Here is a 20,062-nt window from a genome sequence, read left to right on the forward strand (position 1 = left end):
GTGAAACAACATCACCTCGCAGTTAGAAACATACAGCTTGCATCTACGATTCAGAACAACCTCCTTTTCACAAGTGGACTAAGGATGAGAGGGATCTACTGTTTGTCACTCTATATAATAAGAATATAACAGATTAGTATTGATTTGTTTTTAAGTGTGTTTTGAAAGATGGCCTTGTCTGTGTTTCATGGTTTTCATTCCTAATTTTGTTAATACAGTTCCAGCCCCCTGGGTTTACTTTCAATCTGGAGAAAGATGCTGTATAGCCTAGAGCCACAGCGTTTAGTGACTAAAAGTAGACTAAAGTTATCAGGATTGAAATTCATAAACCGTCACCACAAGAGTGTGGTACATAGATACACGTTGAAGGTTATTTGAAGGTACATTCTAGAGGCTATGTGCTCCTACATGTGAAATGACTTTTTGCCACATATTTCACCTCAAAACATGTCTTGGAAGAATTACATCTACATCAAAACCTTTGTCTTAACCATTTGGTCAAACTAGACTTCTTGTGTGCAGCCCTCAGACTCAAGCTAATTCACAATATCCCTGCCCATTTGTATGTAGCTAGGTGAGATGAAAGATGAAAAATGAGATGGTTCTGTGATGACGGGCAGATGGACAGCTGGGTGTTACAGCTGCCCGTTGCCCAGAACCAGATGATCCGTCATGGTCAGCTCTCTCCCCCTTGACTCTGATCATGACTGTTCAGGAATTTGTTCACATTTTTGTATTAATATCAGGATTATCTATTTCTTTCGTTTTGAATTATGATGGGTGAATACAACAAAAGTACGCAGGGTATAGTTTTATTCTCAGTGGATGATAATGACGATGGTTATGTAAAGCTTCAGTGACACTGATCTGGAATGGTTGTTCGTAAATTGATCTTCTGGCAAGATTGTTGAAAACCATCCATCTGGACACCAGCATCTGTGACACATATGCAATTATGAGCACTGTAGTCATAATGTGTATAGCTGGGTTTGTTTTTGCACATGCTGGCCTAATTCTGGGTTAAACAACACAGTACCACTATGAGCACACACACACACACACACATACACAAACACTGCCATCAAGTGCATAAACAATAATACAAATTGGACAAGGGAAAGTGCCATCTGAATCAGCAGTTATTTAGAAACTCCAATTAATGCTTTGGATTAGAGCTTTTCTTTCGAAAAGGCTCATGGAGTCTCCACACGCTTGACCTGGCTTCTCTGCTTCTAGTTTAATCTCCAATTCTCTTCAAAATAATACTACAGCCACAGGTATGCCAATCCCACTGTTCCATGCCACTGTCCATGTTGCATGAAGCAAAACACAAACATGCTGAAAGGCTTGTTCCTTTCGTATGACGTCTGCCACGTGTCTAAATGACTGTCAAGAAGGCGACATATTGATGAATGACCACATCTACATAGGAAATGAGCTGTAAGATGCATAAATGAAGGTCACTGCCTAACATATAGACGACTAGTGATAATTGCTTCAATGCCCTGATGTTTTTCATGAATATCAAGGTAGACCCACTTTCTATTCATTCTGTCACAGGGTTGCTGAAAGCTGGATGCAAAGATGACGCTTGGTTCAAAACATTGACGCTCCCTTCGTTCTCCATGATATTTGTTTACGTGCATTTGACACCAAATTACCTTTTTGCTTTTCTTGTTTAAAGGTTGTGTGTGATCATTAAGTTCTTTTCACTTCTTCTAGAATGAAAAACGAGACAAGAGAGAGAGGGCTTGAGAGAGGAAACACTTGAATTGGCAGAAATGCTTCTCGTATGTCAGGATATGATGTTACTGTATTTTTCATCGCAATCACATCAGCTATACAGTGAACACAACAATCCAAAAGACAGTAAGGGAGATCAATTGTTTTGACTTATTATCAAAATAAAATACAAACCCAGGATTTCTGTCGAGGAGACATACCTGATTCAATAAGTGAATGTGATCTTTGAGGGGATAAACAAGCTTGCTGTGTGAGACACAATGTCTGTCCTCAGAAAGGGATTTAGTGGCCAGGGTCACCGTCTCGCTGTCGCCATGTCCTTTTGCAGACATATGAAACTTTGTGTATCATCTGCTGGTAATCAGTATAGCATGTCCGGCATCCTAGGAGCAAATTCTTCCCAATAGGTCTCGCATGAATAAGCAAAATCAGACCACCTTACAGAAAAGTCAATTGTATCCACTGATTTCTAGAAAATGAGTAGTACTGTATTACTAATTCAGCCCATTTTGAGGGTATCCATTAGCAAGGAGTCTCATATCCATTTAGGATTTGAGTGTCTGACTCAATAGTGAGATTCCGGAGAGGAACTATTTGCAACTCAAACTGACCCTGGCCTGGCCACCACAGGCTCACAAGCTTTCTCTTTCCAGAAAACAAACAACCAATCAACAAAGAAAATGTGAAACAATTTAGATGTGTGTGATATCCTGAAGGAACTAGAAACGAGAAGTCTGCCAAGGTATTTACTTCAGTTAACCTTCTTTCTTATCGATACCTCAGAACAAAATATTTTTGTTAACTTAATAACCATACAATGTTATTTATAAACCTGCTAGCTGAACCAAAAAATGTAATGTACGTAGACTACGTACGTGGTACTGTCCATGGTCCTGACGCCATTCGTTCTTTCTCTGACTCTCTCATCCTCACTCTCTCTCTCTCTCCGTATTTTTCTTTCAGACCAAAACACACCTACGCATGCACGCACGCACGCACACACACACACACACACACATACACACACAGACGCACACAAGGCATAGCCTAGATGAATACATCCAAGTGCGAGGATCAGGCTTGTTTTGTGTACTGTAGGCTTCACAATATCGACTGTGCCCGGGAGTTTTCAGAGAATCAATAATCAATAGTTTTTACAGGTGTAGTAGTTCAGTACTAGTTAAAATGAAATGACTTTTTAGGAGTTAATCCAAAAATATCTCATGGCATTCATGGAAGTGTTTGGAAAAGCTGATCGGCCAATGGAAGAACTGTGTAGCAGAATACACATTTGTGAAGAATTTATATTGCGATCTCGATACATTGCTACGGCTTTTGGAAGTAGTCTACTTTGAGATGCTGGCTTTTCTGGTCACGATGAGAGCGTTATGGAATGTATGGCTGAGTGCATTTATTTTTCTATGGTGCAGTTGTAGTTCCACACACGCAGCAAATAACTGTAAGTATTATTTTGCTTTATTTGTTTGCCTGTGGCGGCAAGTTGAAATCGTTTTGTACAATAAATGGTGATTAGTGGGCTAAACAAAATCAATCATGTCTTCCAAAGGGCCATATGCTCAACTCAGCTTTACACATAACTATAATACAATAATTTTAAAGAGGTTAAAATATATTATCAACACAAGAGATCGGTGTTCTACCTTTCTAAAGGGCTTTCTTTTCTTGTTTAAAAGAAACTAGAAGATAACAATTTGTGTCAGATTTACGATCACGCTATTTATGCATCAAAATGACCATAAGTAATTTAACTAAAAACTGAAGGGTCAGCCTGAACTGTAAGTTATTATTTCCGATCTGGAAGGAGATACTAAGTGAAAAGAAAGAGCATTTTGATTGCAGGCTCTCAAGCTGAGCAGTGTTGCAAAGCAGCAATGTCCTCTGCCAAAGCTAATAGTCATCAATGAAAATTGCTGTATTCATTTTTTTTACTGTGAGACTTTCAAAAACTTGACACGCTGTAAATGACAAGCATATTAGCGAATCACCATTGATATCTTGAACAGTTTAGACTTTAGAGGACAGAGAAAAAATGCATGTCCATGAAAGATCTTCTCAATTGCAATTGAATGCCACTTTGGACAGCTACAAATGTTGGATTAAAGTTATACAAAGTCTCTTGTCATTTTACAATAGTTTTTTTTTTGTGATTGCTACAAGCAACAAGAATGAAACAAACTCTGAAAAGTATTTCGACTGTTACACGTAGTGTACTATAATCCTTTTACCTTTTAGATAATTGTAACGGGCCATTGCTCTCAGTTTTGCCTCAGTCATCCTTCAAAGGCTCCACATCCTACAATGGACAGTTTCCTCACTTAGCCAAGCTGAACAATGAAGAGGGTGAGTACTCTAACTTAACAAGGCTGAAGACAAGATGAAGTAGGGAATTCTCGGAATTGTCAGTGTTGTCATCCATGCAGGGGAGGGAGGTTGGGCGCCTCGGCGGTCAGACAAACAGCACTGGCTGCAGGTGGACCTACTGGGTAGGGTAGAGGTCACCGGCATCGCCACCCAGGGACGTGCAGGGAGCTCTGATTGGGTGACCAGATACATGCTGCTGTTCAGTGACCTGGGACAGGCATGGAGGCAATACCGGCAAGAGGACGACACAGTGGTGAGTTTGCATCGTTCCACATTATCAATTAATTTGCTATATTTTCTAGGGTACCAGCTTTGTCTCATGTCATATTGTCTTGAACAATATGATGCTCATCCTCTGATTTCAAACACATATAATATGAATTGGGTGTTTGAAATAGATTGTTTGGAAAAAACCTGATCGGAAATAGAATAATGTCCAATGGTACTTTACACAGTGTTACAGCCAGACACGCATTGCAAATAATGAGCAGTTCATTCTGCAAGCTGGTGAAAAAGATAACTCTGAAGATTGCTGTTGGACTTGACGTGTGCCTTCAAAGCCATAATAAAAAGCTTAAGAAGAACTGTGCCTGGAAAAAAATTACATGATGGGATTTGTCAGTTTATCGTAGGTCTTAGAGGAAATCCTTGCTCTGTTCACATCTTCTGTTCTTAACTTCTTACTTTAAAAAAGAACAAATGTGCAAATTAAACAGCCATCTCTTGGTTTTGCGACAGTGTAATGCAACACCTGAATCTGAAAGTGTTGATTTGTGTTGAATTATACCAAATATAACAACAAAGGCTAATTGTTTGCCAATTCTCATTTTTTACTTTACTGTACAATGTGTCACCACAGGCAATCTCAAAGAAGTAACAAAGTTAACCAGTAGTTATGATTGCGGGGACAGGACCCTTGTCGGTGTGTGAAAGCACTCTCAGTAGAAGGCCTAGCAGAGGTACAGTAAGACAGATTAGAGATCACTGTCCACTGGGACATGGGGTCACTGCTCTGCCGCCAGCATTCCTGACTTGAATTACTGCTTTTTTCCCTTTGTTTTATTTGAACAACTCTTGAATCGATGTGTGCGGCCACCAGAGAGAACGATTGCGGTATTTCTCCTACATGAAAAAACACACGAGTAGGCTTAGACCTCCAAAGAGGAATCAATACCAGTTATTTTAGAGCTCCATCATCCTTTTGGCTGTCCTTTTCCAAAGGGACAGACAGGAAAAGTTTGGAGGAACTAAAAAGAAAACCAGCATTCGATGCACAATACTGCACACCTGGTTATCCCTGCAGTCTATAATACAGTAATTAAGGCAGGTAATAAAGTATAATGGGTATCAATCTCTGACGTGAGTAAGCAACTACTATACTCTTCCTCACGTCACTAGTGTATCTTTTTCTTTTACAAAAGTTTGGAATGTGGTGATGATGATGATGTCGTTCTTTACCTCTGCCCCACCTGCCACCAGACATTCCCTGGGAACACCAATTCAGATGCTGTGGTCCCCCACAAATTGCCTGTGTCCATCAGGGCCCGCTTCCTACGCTTTGTCCCTCTGAAGTGGAGCCGGGGAGGCGGGATCGGCTTGAGAGCTGAGGTCTACGGCTGTGCATACAGTGAGTGCATCGAGCCGCCTTCTTCGATTCCAAAAAATGGAGCCCTGACTGTATTCCTGTTCCATGTTCACCAACTTGATGAAGGACTTTGGTGTTCACAACCAAAGACCCTCGCACCCACTGCTCAAGGAGAAGTTCAAATCCTTCAGTTTGAGTTTTCCTTCTTCCTTCCTAACTGGACTTCTGCTTGAAGTACTGTATTACTGCCCAGACAGAGTCGTACTGCTGGTCTTTTCCAGACTAGCATTTGGGTTCAGGGTATAATATTGATTCGGTGCACATTTCAACAGTGTGGCCTCCTTAGGAATGAGACTCCCCTAATGGCGCCATGGTTTACCACACTTATTAAACCTAGAGTGTAAACTGGAATTCGGACCAGTGACCACACATTATTCTCACCTCAGTCTGGCTGTTAAAAACACAACTATATATATCCTTCTACAAGACAGACAGATGTACTGTACATGGATGGATATAATACAAAACAAAGTAGTAGAATGTAGACGTATATGTCTGCATGTATGTGGATGCAGATGAATCCCTGTATGTCCGTGTGTGTATGTGTGTGTGTGCTGGCATTGCTTTGTGTGTGCACATGATAGGATCTCCCTCAGTATTCTCTCTGTAACAGAGCAACCAGACGGAAAGTTCTTCATTCTTATTTTCCTGGTCTTGGTTTACAGAGTCAGACGTGGTGGACTTCAACAGTAGAAGTGCTTTGTTGTACCGCTTCAACCAGAAGTCCATGAGCACAGTGAAGGACAGGATCTCTCTCAAGTTTAAGAGCCAGGGAGCAGATGGAGTTCTGGTTCATGGGGCGGGCCAGAGAGGAGACTACCTGACTCTGGAGCTCCACCAGGGAACCCTGGTCCTGCACCTCAACCTAGGTAGGCATGGGCCAGGGTTTGGTCCTAGAAACCACTGTAGCAATGAATATTTTATGACGGATTTAGATGGTACGGATTTGTATTGTGTCAGATTTGTATTTAACGTATTTCAAATAAATTCCATATACAATACAATTGGAACCTTTCAGTTTACTTTGAAATGATTCCATCAATTAATGTTATTTGTCTTGAGACTCTGCTGTTGACTATCTATAACGAGTAACTTTACACAGACTGTTAACTACAGCCATGCCGGTTAAAGTTACAGTTATTAAATAGTATTAGTATTAGTATTATTATAGTATTAATCATCTACAGATTGATTCTCCATAAAACTTAACAATACTGTTATTAAAGTTTGGGTGAACATCCCATACGCTTTACTCCCTGTATTTATGTATTTCCAATAATTAAGGTGATTTCTTCTCTTTGTTATCTTCTACCTGACGACATCTTTGCCTCCAGATGATGAAAAGTTATATCCCGGGAGTGGCAACCTATCGGTGAGTGTAGGCAGTCTCCTGGATGACCAAGGCTGGCACTCTGTCCTCATGGAGCGCGTCAACACACACGTGAACCTGACCGTGGACAGGCTTACACGCCACTCCAGCACCACAGGTGTGGCCAATTCACTGGAGGTGGACTACGAGGTGGGGCTTCTCCTGTATGCTAGTTCATCATTCCCACGTATTCTTCCTGAAATAGAAAACACAATCATGAATCAGTTGGTCGTAGAGTCAGACGCAGCAGCACACAACCTTTTCATATCTCTTCCTTTCTCAAAGCTCAGCTTTGGAGGTATTCCCCTGCCCGGAAAACCAGGAACCTTCCTCAGGAAAAACTTCCATGGCTGTATTGAGAACCTCTTCTACAATGGAGTCAATATAATTGACCTGGCAAAGAGGCGCAAGCCCCAGATGTACAGCGTGGTAGGACTTTAACTGCCTTTTGTTGGAAAAAGCTATTCAGAAGTCAATCAAGGGTTCTTAGCTCAGACGTGTGTATCGTGCGTAGCTTGGTGGCTGAGGTATTGAGAAATACAAAGGAAGCCTTAACAATTGTACAAGTATCATTTGACGTTTTGGGTTGTAATAATCTGTGGGAACGTCATTGCTGTGGTAAGTATGCATGAAAAGGACGATGTAGTTACAGTAACGGCCATTTACAAAGAAATTCACAAAACCTCCCTTGGTGTTCTTTATGGTCACAGCTCCGGTCTTAAGTAGGAATGCCCTGTTGACTTCTTCCAAACACTACCTTGTGCAATCAGGTGTTAAATTATCCTTGGGACAATAGTTTTCCCATTATATTTAACTATAGGGGCAGTCAGGAAGGGACTATTGTGGAGCAGCTAACCCCCCTCCTCCAACCCCATCACCCCCTCCACCCTCTCACACCCCTCACCTCCAGTGGCAGCAGTATCGATTATGTTTTCAGTGTGCGCTCCGCTGAGCAAAGTCTAGATATTGGACATGTATTCTGTAGTCACTCCCTCGGCTCCCAGGACTTGGCCAAACAAGGGATGACATTTGACATTTCCATGGCCTTTCCCCTCCCATGATCAGCCAGTGTGTGTGTGTCATTAGTCTTCATTCCATACGCCACAGCTTCACTCAGATGGGCAGAAAGATGCAGTGCGGTATTCACCTCATGTCCATTTCTTTCTTAGGGTAACGTTTCCTTCTCCTGCTCGGAGCCCCAGCTGTATTCCACTTCCTTTCTGAGTACCAGCAGCTTCCTGTCTCTCCCTGTTGAACCCGGGATGGAAGGGTTGTCGGTTCGATTCCAGTTCCGCACCTGGAACCAAGAGGGGCTCCTGCTCTTGACGGTTCTGTCTGGAACCTCAAAGCTCCTGTTTCTGCACATCAACAGAGGCCAACTGCACCTCACTCTCCAGAGACTAGCGGTTCAGAAGTCTGACATTGCCATATGTGAGCAGCAAGAGAGCAAAATATTCATACTTCTCCTTTCTTTCTATCTGTTGTCTTACAAAAGGGACCAGTCACGGTTCCCAGATTACAGTGTTATCCTGGATCAGGCCTGAGTTCAAAGTGAAACAAGAAGCAGTGCTTCCATGTCAGTTAAAACCTTTGTCACTGAAACTTGATAGAGACTGGGGTTATCTATACAAATATTACATTTTATACTCAAGGAACCATGGTATGAAGTCTATTTGACAGTTGTTTTGAAGGTTGCCAAATAGCTTCAGTTTGTGAGCTAATGCACCTGCACAACATGTTTCCTTTCCTTTCTTTTCCTTCAAGCAGCACATAGTGTAAGTGATGGGCAGTGGCACTCAGTCAGACTCAGCCTCAGAGATATGAAGGTGTCCCTGACCTTGGATGCTGGGCCAGTCTCAACGATGGAAGTGCAAAACCATGTGGACCCCGACAAGAGTATATTTTTTGGTGGTGAGATGATTCTTACCTTCTTTCTTTTTTGAATGTTTTACCTCTGCTCTCACCTTTTATAAATGACCCTGTCCAAACACCTCTTAGTGAGTGTGTGACAGGAATGACTGAGGAGTGATATACTGTAATTATGCTGCATTGACTGATAACCTACCTACGTTTTTGAGGAACGTTCAACCATGCTAGAGATTGATTTTCTGTTCCATGGAAGATTTTATGCTCCAAATTGGACTGAGACCGCTACTGACTGGACAGTGCCCATTCTCCAGACCTGGGCAGTGCAATGACACTTCACCTGATTCGCCACTCGCATGCCGTCTCTGTCAGATTGTCAGATTGATCTGTCCTGTCTTTTAAAAAGAAAGTGAACATAGTGTCCGATGGTGATTGTGCTTGTCAACAGGTTGTCCATCCTTAGTGACCAGTCAAGGGTGTAGGAACCCTACTTTGGCCTTTCAGGGGTGCCTACGGCAGATCACCATCAACGGCCAGCCTGTGAACATGTCCTTTGTGCAGCAAGGGATATGGGGCAATTACAGCCAGATTCACTTTGATATCTGTGAGATCCGTGACAGGTAAAACTGCTGTTGTAGACATCCTGTTTTTTGGGCTCATGGCTCCTTTCCATATCACAGAATGAAAGGTGTTTGTCTTTGTCACCCCTTGTCCGCCGGTATGTTCATGCATGTTTTTGCAAAGCTGCAACTCAAACATGTTGAGATCAATAGCAAGTCATCTAAGACAGATGGAGGGGTTAACAAAGCAAGGCAGTTCCTTCCCTTGTAGTGCTCCTCCATTGGTGCCCTGGCACATCTGTTGTGCCCTCTGTCATCCTGGCTTGGCAGGAAACAGACCGTGACTTCTAGAATACCTCAGCCTAATCACAGCTGCCTGTACTGGCAGCCACACAACACATTTTTCACTCAGTCTAATACTCCAAGCTGGCACAGAGGTAAATCAATATTGGCAGCTCAGAGATGGGACAGAATTACCCAGTGGATTTTTATTTGGCAGTCTGCTCGGGCATGCAAACCTCCATCAAAAGCTGGTACTCAGGGTCACATGAACACGTAATTTGGTCCAGTGTGGCCTTCTACTGTTCTTTCTGCTATCGCTTTTGTTGGTTTTCACCTTGTGCTGTGTGAATAATGTGCAGGCATGTGTGTATGCATGGTAGTAGTTGTACGAGTAGGTATGTGCGTAAAAAATAGACAGCCGGTGAAAGGTTTGGGTGAGGGGAAACAAATGTTTGTTCCATTTTAAATGTGACTGTGTTTCTTTTTATAGATGCCTACCCAATAATTGCGAGCATGATGGTCAATGCTCCCAAACTTGGAACACCTTCTACTGCGACTGCTCTGGAACTGGCTACACTGGAGCAACCTGCCACAACTGTGAGCAAATCGAAACCTAGTTCCTATTTCCTATAGCCAGGCCGGGCATCACATGTCGCTCTTCCTGATGTCATTGGTTGTTGTTTACTTGAGGGGGATGAGGCCTGATGTCTGTGTGTTTAGCTACCCTGGGAATCCTCCCAGTCCCATTCAAGGCTGCACTTTTTACATGGTTCACCTGCAGCACTAGACAAGACCATGTCACGTAAAAGACTATGTTTGGTCTAAAGTAATGGGGGTTAACTCCATGTTGGAAGTCACAGTATTTATTTTGCCTTCAACAGCTATTTATGAGGCGTCTTGTGAAGCACACAGACGGAGCACTGGTTTATCCGGCTACTTCTCCATTGATCCAGATGGCAGTGGTCCTCTCAGTTCGACGCTGGTGTACTGCAACATGACCGGTGAGCTGTGGACGAACAAACGTGTCAAAACAATGCTGCACCAATGCTAATCACTTCCGACAGGGATGCAATCATCAGGCCATCGTGTGTGTTGTGAAGCCAACCATCCTGTAGCGTTGTCCAGTCAGCCTGCTTTGTTCCCTGTGCAGGCGACCGGGCATGGACAGTGGTGGTCCACAACAGCACAGGGCCGGTGAGCGTTCAGGGCTCTTCTCTGCAGGGACCACATGTGAGGATGTTCCACTACACCGCCTCTCCTCAGCAGATGCTCTCATTAGTGGGCCGGTCTGAGCTATGCCAGCAGGAAGTTGTCTATGGCTGCAGGAAGTCCTCTCTTTTCAATGCGTTTGGTGAGTCATTTGAGAGGAAACAGTTGTCAAGCCGCTTATTCAGTCACATGATAAGGAAAGAAAATGACTGTAGACGTTTCTAACAAAGGTTTGAACACGTTCAGTTTGTTTGTTTTTTTGCGTCACTCATCTGCTGCCTGGCTGGGGCATGTGTTTACCACTCCCAACCCTCTGTTCACTGTTTCATTTCAACTCCCACTGTGAACAAAGTGTCTCTCAGTCACTCTCCTATCTCACGTTGGGTATTCACACTTTTTTGTAGAACCTCTGAAGAAATGAAAGATTTATGCTGGGAGATTTTCTGAGATGTAAGCAAATGGACAAGACGCTTGTATCAACAAAATATCTAAACGAATTTAGACTCAAATGCATTTTTACATAATGCCTATACTGCAGCATAGTCAAGGAGTTGTATTTTCTTCCACTGCACAACACTACAGACCCAGTTGGATTATTTGTTTGTGGGTTATCCAGACAGAGTTAATAAGAGAAGAAGTAAGACAGTGAGAGAGTGTGACAGTGACTTTATGAGACACTGAGACAGTGAGATAGTGTGTGTGTTTTTAGATGGGACTCCGGTGTCATGGTGGCTGGACAGGGACGGAGAGAGGAGGACCTACTGGGCTGGCTTCCAACCTGGCATCCAGCAGTGCTCCTGCAGCCTAGAGGAAAACTGCATCGACACTAACTTCTTTTGTAACTGTGACGCAGACCGAGACTCATGGCAAGATGTGGCCTTTTCACCAATTAATGACACAAAATCAGCTACAGATACATTTGATCACGTTTCCCTCAACGTCTTTGTTTTATGTCTGAATCCTTGATCATGGTTTCACTGTCTTCAACAGGGCCACGGACACAGGACTTGTCTCTTTCAAAGATCACCTGCCTATGACAGGAATGGTCGTCGGAGACACACACAGAACAGGTTCACTGGTTACATACAGGGTTGGGCCCCTTCAGTGTTCTGGTGACCGTAAGTGTTAAGAGTCAACGCTTGATTGGTATTAACAATCAATACCAAGTACATTTCGAGTGTGTGAATTCTATGGATTGGATGAACAAGTGAGATGTCTGATACTATGCAGTGTACACAATGAGACTACTATAACGTGATGTACTGTATGTCTACTGTATATCTCCAGGATTTCTGTGGAATGCCGCGTGGGTCTATGAGGGTTCATCCTACCTCAGCTTCCCCTCCTTTCAGGCTGAGCTCAGCGCTGACATATCCTTCTACTTCAAGACCAGCAGCTACTCCGGGGTCTTTCTGGAGAACCTGGGGAGAACCGACTTCATTAGGCTGGATATGACCTGTGAGTCATAGACAGAGCCCACATGTTAGGAAACCTCGTTCTGTTCTCTTATCTGCCATAGGGAATGTCACAATGCCAACAATTGCCATTCTCTTCTTTCAAATTCAGAAATGCCTGTATAGAATTGTGAAGAATTTAGGAGAGCTTCCATCTGTGTTTTCACCAGCACCCACAGCCATTGCCTTCCTGTTCGACGTTGGGAATGGTCCTGTGGTTTTGACGGTGAGATCCCCAGTCCCCCTGAATGACAGACAGTGGCATTATGTCCGCGTGGAACGCAACGTGAAGGAGGCCACGCTCCAGGTGGACCAGCTGCCCCCACAGTCCCTGGGGGCCCCCTCTGATGGCTTTTACCGCCTACAGCTCTCCTCCCCGCTGTTCATAGGTAAGTCTTACTTCAAAGGGGGTCCCAGGGTACTCACTGACAAAGAGATTCATTTTCAGGATTCATCTGACGATATGAATCCGGAAAGGGTGATTCATTCGATTCATCCTCTCCTCAGGATTCACATGAGCATACTATTAACGTGACTTGATCTCAATGTCAGGAGGAACAGCGTCCAGACAGAGGAGCTTTGTGGGCTGCATCCGCGCACTGACCATGAATGGGGTCACTCTCGACTTGGAGGAGAGAGCTAGGAAGAGCCCAGGAGTCAGACCGGGCTGTCCAGGAAATTGTGGCGGTCAGGAACACCACTGCCACAACAGGGGAAGGTGCATTGAGAAAGACCGAGGCTTTGTGTGTGATTGCACGCACTCTGCCTATGGAGGTCCACACTGTGAGAAAGGCAAGTCAATCCAGATTGCAGTTAGAGGGATTTTTATTTACGGTAATTGTGTCAAGGTACTTTGACGGGCTTCCGATCAAATTTCGAACCAAATGGGTTCACAAGGCCAGTGTAAAATGCAGTCTTTGTTGTTTAAAATATTGTTCATTATGGGTCTAATATGCTGGACAAAAAATCAATGAAAGCACAATTGATGCTGAATTACAGGTAAAGCAATTCCAGCTAAGCTTATCACTTCAGATGTATGAGCAATGCCACTCTTTCTGTATAATTTCTTTCAGCTTTTTCCACTGTAATTTTCTCTATGTAAGGGCCAAATGGTTTGAGAAATTTCAATCAAGTTTTTCTTGATTGTACAGTAAGTTCTTGTACAGTACCCCTTTTCAAAAGTTTCCAGTCTTTTCTCATGGTCATACCTTGTATGTACATATATGTAGGCTGTTCAAACTGTTGATTCACATGCATGTCTTCATCTGTATTGTGTATTGACACTCTGTCTCTGTTATAGAAGTGTCTGTGTCCTTTGAGAGTGGCTCCTCAGTCACCTACAGGCTACAGGAGCCCTCATCCGTGATGGACAGCCGAGGCAGCCAATCAACTGACAAGAATGGAGACAGCATCACCTTTCGTTTTCGGACAGTCCACGCCCCTGCCATGTTGCTATTCGTCAGCAGCTTCAATCAAAAGTATATGGCAATCATCTTGGCAACAAACGGTAGTTATATTATCTTTTTTCTCCTTTTCTCTCTACTGTTATCATGTCACTCTTCTTTGGTACAATTTGAGATCTTTGAGTTCTAAACATTTAGTCTATTATCATAATCAAAACTGTAGTTTTTTATATTCATTCGTTCCTTTTCTTAACAGGGAGTTTACAGATCAGGGACCAGTGGGCTAGAGAGAAGACTTCAGATGTGTTCAGTCATCAGACCACCAGTCTGGCTGACGGAATGTTCCACCACGTCCAGATCCACAGAGACAGGAGAGACTTGGATATTCAGGTTAGAAGCTCTCTGACAGGATCTGTGGTTTCACACAGCGGCACAACTGTACTACTACTGCATCTGTCCCTGTACGTCACCTACACCATCAAATAACTGGCTTTCTATTTTTGGAATAGATTGACGATGACATCACTCAAAGATTCAGTCTCTCGTCAGATGCAGAGATGACCAGACATACATCTTTGACTTTGGGAAAAGTCATGGGTACTCTAAGCTTGATACGTTTTTTCGGATTTCTGAGTACTTTGAATAAAGTACAACTGTAATAGCATCATGTCATGCTCATTCACGTTATAGCACTTTTAAGTATATTTGAGAAAGCTCCACATTGGGATATAAATTAAGGACAACTGGAATTTAAGGTCTCTACATTGCAAATGAGGTTATAGTACATTTATTTTTTTAATCAAAACTATTTGTTTCATTCTGTTAGTCTGTTCAAGGGTGTTTGAGCTGGGACCAACATTTAGCATTCATGTGAATTTGGTTCGTTTCTAATACAGGATCAAAGTTATTTCAATCTTGTATGTGTAGTTACGTTCTTAAATCTATATTGCACTGTCCAACACCTCTGTTTCACATCAGCAGGGCTCCCTGGTGTGGATGAGGAGGTGTTGAGGGCTGGATCAAGCGGTTTCATTGGCTGCCTGTCATCTGTCCAGTTCAATCATTTGGCACCTCTGAAGGCAGCCATCTTAAATCGTGGAAGCTCATTGGTCAGCATACAAGGCAATATGGTTGACTCCAACTGTGGAGCTCTTGCTAATGTTACGACATCACACTCAATATATGGTGAGTGTTAAGCAATTGCATTGATCAAACATGTCTATGTAGTATAGCTTTTTGTTTGCGCTTGGGTTTATAATATGGATTTGAGCCCTTGTTATCATATATATGGAACAATACACTGCTTTTATGGTTTTAGTAGTAAAATGACTCGTATTTACAGGGTTTTGTTAGTTAGTGCAGTTCTTACTCCCTTTCCCTTTTCATAGATCTGTCAGACAGCGGGGTGCATGGCGACAAAGAGCGACGGAATAATCCAGAACACAATGGTTCAGCTCTAGTTGGAGGTATGCTTATACTTTCCGGTTGCTGTTGAGTCTGCTTTTCCATTCTTAAACAAAGGATATGTGTCATGGTAAACTGCTTATTATTAGCACTGTTACTCCATATTACTTTCTACTTTTTTGTCAGGAGTGTGTCACATAAAGAGAAGAGCACAACAGCACCAGTACATGAGATATGCTAATTTGAGACTTTATTCTGAAGTGAAGGCACTCATTCACTTCCTCTTGTTCACTCACAGTCCTTGAGCCCTTAACTCAACTGTGTTCTCTTTTGTCTCCCAGGAATTATCGCTGCAGCTTCAGGTGTCATCGTCTGTGCAGTAACTCTGACAACTCGCATCGTGTACCAACGCTGCCATTGTGCACAGGACAAGCAGTCCGTAACACAGAAAGAGGCCTGTCCCAATCTGGATACCCGCAACCCTGAAGGCTACCCTGCCAACATTGACCTGGATCTCGGCCCAGATCTGCACCTGGACATGGACCTTGACATAGATACACGCTTGGATCTTTGCTTGAACCTGAGTCACAATAGCTCAAGGATAGACAACAAGAGGGAGTATTTAATCTGAGAACCTCCCATTGAGCTTTTCTCTTTTGATCCCCTTTTCGTAGCACAACCCCCCCCCCTCCCCCGCCCCCAAACCCCACCCCTTCCCCCAATCTGCTTGCCCCTTGGGTATTGAAAAAATTTACCAAACAAGCAAGGCTCAGGGTCTAGCTTGAGTTGGACTTGTTGCTGTGCTCTGTCACATGTGAAACTATGATGGATTCTGTAAACAGACCAAGAAGAGAAAACGGTCAGTATAAAACTACTAATCCTCCAACACAGACAAAAAAATACACCAACAGGAATCCTTCAAAGTCACCTTGGTAACCTCCATAACATTCTGATCTCATGGCCTCATGAGATAGTTTTACTCTTGAAAGGTTTTTTGGTTTGCCGGTGGTGTTTGCCATTTCAACAGAGGAAGACTTATAATATGAAGAGCACCTGGTTGTTGCTGGGTCTGCTTTTGGTGTTTGACTGCATGTCTAATCCAAAACACATGCCTTACATAACAATTTACTGAATGTGTACCTGGTTATCAAGATTGATATTTCTCTGTTAACATTTGAATATATATGAAAATATCCATACAATTTGTCATACTGTATGGACAGTTCAAATACTTTTTTTTTTTTTTTTGTAATCATGTAACAACATTCCACACAAATAAGAAGGTTTTGCTTAATGCCTACAGTTACACTTTTAAGTCACTTAGTTTGGTGTTTCACATGTTGTTAAACAGTTAGTAATGGTTAACACAGATGATTGGTGAACATCTGACAGCTAGGCCTGTCTGTGCAGTGCACCTGCTCCAACTCCATGGCAACACAACATATTCCACTGGATTGGCAGTGGCAGGACATCTCCTTACTGTCAACATTCCCATTGTGCTGTATGACACTTCAAAACAGTATTGCAATGTAATTTTAGTCAGCAGTTATTGAATCATCTTTGGATGTTACAAGGTGCTTGTTATGAATTTGTTATGTCGTTTTTACATGGTTTTATTAATTGTCCATCAAACGGTAGAGGAGCAGATGTGAATAGAGGTGTACAACTCTGGTTTCATAACTGTCTTTTTCTACAGTGCAAGCATTGCAACAGTGACTGTGCTTAAACATTATATTATGGGTAATTTATTGATTTGAAAACTCAAATTATATTCGCAGAGATAATCTGAGGAAATGTTGGTAAATATGTTCTCTGTTGACGATGAGGTGATGGCCAAGTTGTTTGTTTTATTTGAACGTTAAAAGTTATTAGTCAAATACATTTTGTGAAATTTCAGTTCTTTTGGATTTTGAGTGACAAAGGTAATTATTATTTAACAAGATCTCAATCAAATTGAATGCTATTGAAAATTGATTGAAAGCTTTAAAATAGTTTTTTCACTGTTGCTGTACTGAAAAAAGTGTGCCATACTTTTAAGAGATTTCGATTATGTGACAAATGTCCATGTAACTGGTCCAACCAGTTCTGCTACAGTAAATGGCTCCAATTGTGTTTTGTAGATTTTGAAGTTGTACTTATGTCCGTTATGTGAAAGTTTTCACAAACAAATATATCAAAAACAAAATGTGTTTATATTGACTTTAGCGTAAGCTTTTCAGGGTCAAACCAGGGGCGTATACATCTGCTGTTACCCAGTAACATCTGAAGTTTGAGTATTAACAATTTACTTTATTAGTCAGTGCATTGTAATTTAGATGATAATCCCGGGAAAAAATAAACGCAATATCCCAAGCAACGCTTGTAAAATCAAAGCAGTTCATAACACAGACCGATGCCCGCAGAATTCCAGCGCGCTCTTCTGAGCTTGCCAAATAGCCACTGCAGCACGCACACAGAAGTCCAAGTATCGGACTCGGCACACAAGTCAGAATTGAGGTAGGCTAACCAAACTTTACACAACTAAAGAAAGTTTCTAAATGATAGGCATACCGATCATCATATTTTGACTAAAACAGAATTTGTTTTGCGCGCTTGCATTAACTATTGATGTCCCTGCCAAAGCTGATATCAAACTTGCGTCCCTGAACTGTTGTACAGTGGGTTAAGCAAGGGGAGTTTTTATAGCCTAGTAGTGCATTGTGCGCAGCAAGCTTGAAATAAAAAAAAGGGATATGAATAGGGGCCTGTGCCCCAGTAGAGTTTTATGTCTAACAACGCCTCTGGTCAAACTATCCTCAGTCCAGGATCTTTGACCTGTTTGTATTCACTTAAGTGCATTGGCTCTGCAATTTTTCAAGTTCTAAAATCCACATAGGACACTATTTAACACAGTATTGTAACAGTATGAAATGAAAATGATTCTATTTATTATTTCTTAATTTGTTTTTATTGTATTATTATACAGGAATTATTTCAGGTATTGTGAACCAATGTATATTTCAGTAAAATCATTTTTTACAGTATAATTGTCCTGTTATTAAAGATCTCCCTTAAACCATAGATCAAAAATATTTTTCACAGATTAAAGAGCTTAAAGTGCACTTGAATGATGAATAGTCTTTCACAGCCATTAGCTGACTTTCATTTACTGTGGTCTCAGAGGTCCTCTGGAGTGTTGGGTTCCTGGAGAAGGCAGCTTTGGGGAATGATTGAGGTGACATGGGCCATCATAAATCATTGGACAACTAGTATCTCTAGATGTTTTGGTGATGAAACACATTACTTCTCCTCTCCTCTGCCTTTGGCGAGGCATTAATTAAATTACCTGCAGCGGGCTTGTGCTAAATGCCAAACAGGCACTGTTGCTCATAGTCACATGGTGACTTTGTGGTGTCTTCCTCTACATAGACAGAAAGAATAGGATCACCGTGCACAAAGTCCAAAGGAAATTGGCATCTGAGTTTAATGGCCAGTGGAAATGATGTGCTGCCTGATTTCTGTGGGCACAACTCAGGTTAGTAATTGGATTTTACTTGATCAGAATATAAGTGGGTGCTTTCTCAGGCTGGAAAGATGCATCTTTCATTTTGCAGACATGCCTGCTTTCTTGCTGACATTTCCCAGCCTTGCACTGTCTTTGACCTGCTCCACATTATTTTAGGTAAGGTGTAACCTTTATCTTAAGTCCCTATACTTCAACATACCTATCAGTGATTAGGGCAGAGGTTCTCAATTCAGGTGGCACTTCTCCTCAAGTAATCTACATCCAGAAAATAAATGTTAAATAAATGTTTATCGAAACTTCAAATGTGTTTGGAATAGAGATACTATTTAACTTCAGTAGATACTAGTGGAGTAAACATACCCATGGAGTAGGTACTGTACATTAGAAAGATAGATGGAGATAGGTAAAACAATTATAGATGTCTGAGATTGAGTCAGGGTGTGGAAAGTGTAGGATCACTCCCAGCGGGTACAATTACCGGCTGTCATTTGAACCAGCCATCTTTGGGGATATCAACAAATATCCTGCATCCATCCTTAATTACTTCTACCCATGAGTCTTTACTGAGTTACAGAAGAGCGTCAAGCTTTAATTAAAACCAGCAGATATTGCACAATTTCACCACGGTTGTGAAGATGAGAAAATAAGGAGGTACTTGGGCATGTCAATGTCATGGAGCTATAATTTGAAGTCAACATACTTGTTTTTGTATATTGCACAGTGCTATTAAACACATTATTTCATTAAGAGTGGAAGACTGTAGGGTGGAATTGATACTAGAGAAAAGATGAATGTTGTCTTCCTCTATTTCTCTCCTTCTCTTCAGCCATGAACAATTGCTTGTCACATTTTTTATTTTTGAGCTTCTAGCCATCTACCCTTTCAAGGCAACCAAAGCCAGTTTGAGCACACACATTTCGCAAATTCACATCCAAGCATCTCCTTCTCATTTAGAGGCAGTCAAACAAAATAACTTGATTGGTAAACGTGTAATGTGCAATAAAACATGTTGGACAATTGAAAACAGCAGGCCCTATGTTTGCATGGTGGTAGAGAACCTCACAGATGGCTACCACAGTTTCTCTTCGGAGAAAGAGAGAGGGTTTTTTAAATAAACTTACTTTACAGCCATTGCTTCATTGTAGCTGCTGACCCCTTCACCTGTCCTCTCTCCTGTGGTGCAGGCCAGATCCATCTCTTCAGTGGTGGAGTTTAACCTCTGGACCTGTGACCACTGGAG

General features: G+C 42.1%; 1 protein-coding gene across 1 annotated transcript; it reads left to right on the forward strand.

The window, feature by feature from the left end:
* The first annotated feature begins 2,807 nt into the window (after nucleotides 1-2,807).
* On the forward strand, nucleotides 2,808-17,532 carry cntnap5b (contactin associated protein family member 5b). The gene is made up of 24 exons (XM_062446758.1): nucleotides 2,808-3,202; nucleotides 3,997-4,104; nucleotides 4,185-4,378; nucleotides 5,605-5,752; nucleotides 6,436-6,639; nucleotides 7,105-7,289; nucleotides 7,425-7,568; nucleotides 8,309-8,570; nucleotides 8,907-9,050; nucleotides 9,454-9,625; nucleotides 10,338-10,444; nucleotides 10,729-10,848; nucleotides 10,998-11,198; nucleotides 11,766-11,922; nucleotides 12,047-12,174; nucleotides 12,344-12,514; nucleotides 12,681-12,899; nucleotides 13,063-13,302; nucleotides 13,811-14,017; nucleotides 14,170-14,303; nucleotides 14,423-14,510; nucleotides 14,895-15,098; nucleotides 15,302-15,379; nucleotides 15,659-17,532. The coding sequence occupies exons 1-24, from the start codon at nucleotides 3,100-3,102 to the stop codon at nucleotides 15,946-15,948; spliced, it is 4,008 nt and encodes a 1,335-aa protein (XP_062302742.1). The 5' UTR covers nucleotides 2,808-3,099; the 3' UTR covers nucleotides 15,949-17,532.
* The last annotated feature ends 2,530 nt before the right edge of the window (nucleotides 17,533-20,062 follow it).

Source organism: Osmerus eperlanus, chromosome 21, assembly GCF_963692335.1.
Source record: "Osmerus eperlanus chromosome 21, fOsmEpe2.1, whole genome shotgun sequence".
NCBI classification, from domain to species: Eukaryota; Metazoa; Chordata; class Actinopteri; order Osmeriformes; family Osmeridae; genus Osmerus; species Osmerus eperlanus.

Bases quoted from the DNA above. Each gene is read 5' to 3' on its own strand.
- cntnap5b (XM_062446758.1), top strand. From the start codon at position 3,100: ATGCTGGCTTTTCTGGTCACGATGAGAGCGTTATGGAATGTATGGCTG. The intron at 12,175-12,343 runs GTAAGTGTTAAG...GTATATCTCCAG, and splicing joins CCTTCAGTGTTCTGGTGACC to GATTTCTGTGGAATGCCGCG. The intron at 12,515-12,680 runs GTGAGTCATAGA...TGTTTTCACCAG, and splicing joins CATTAGGCTGGATATGACCT to CACCCACAGCCATTGCCTTC.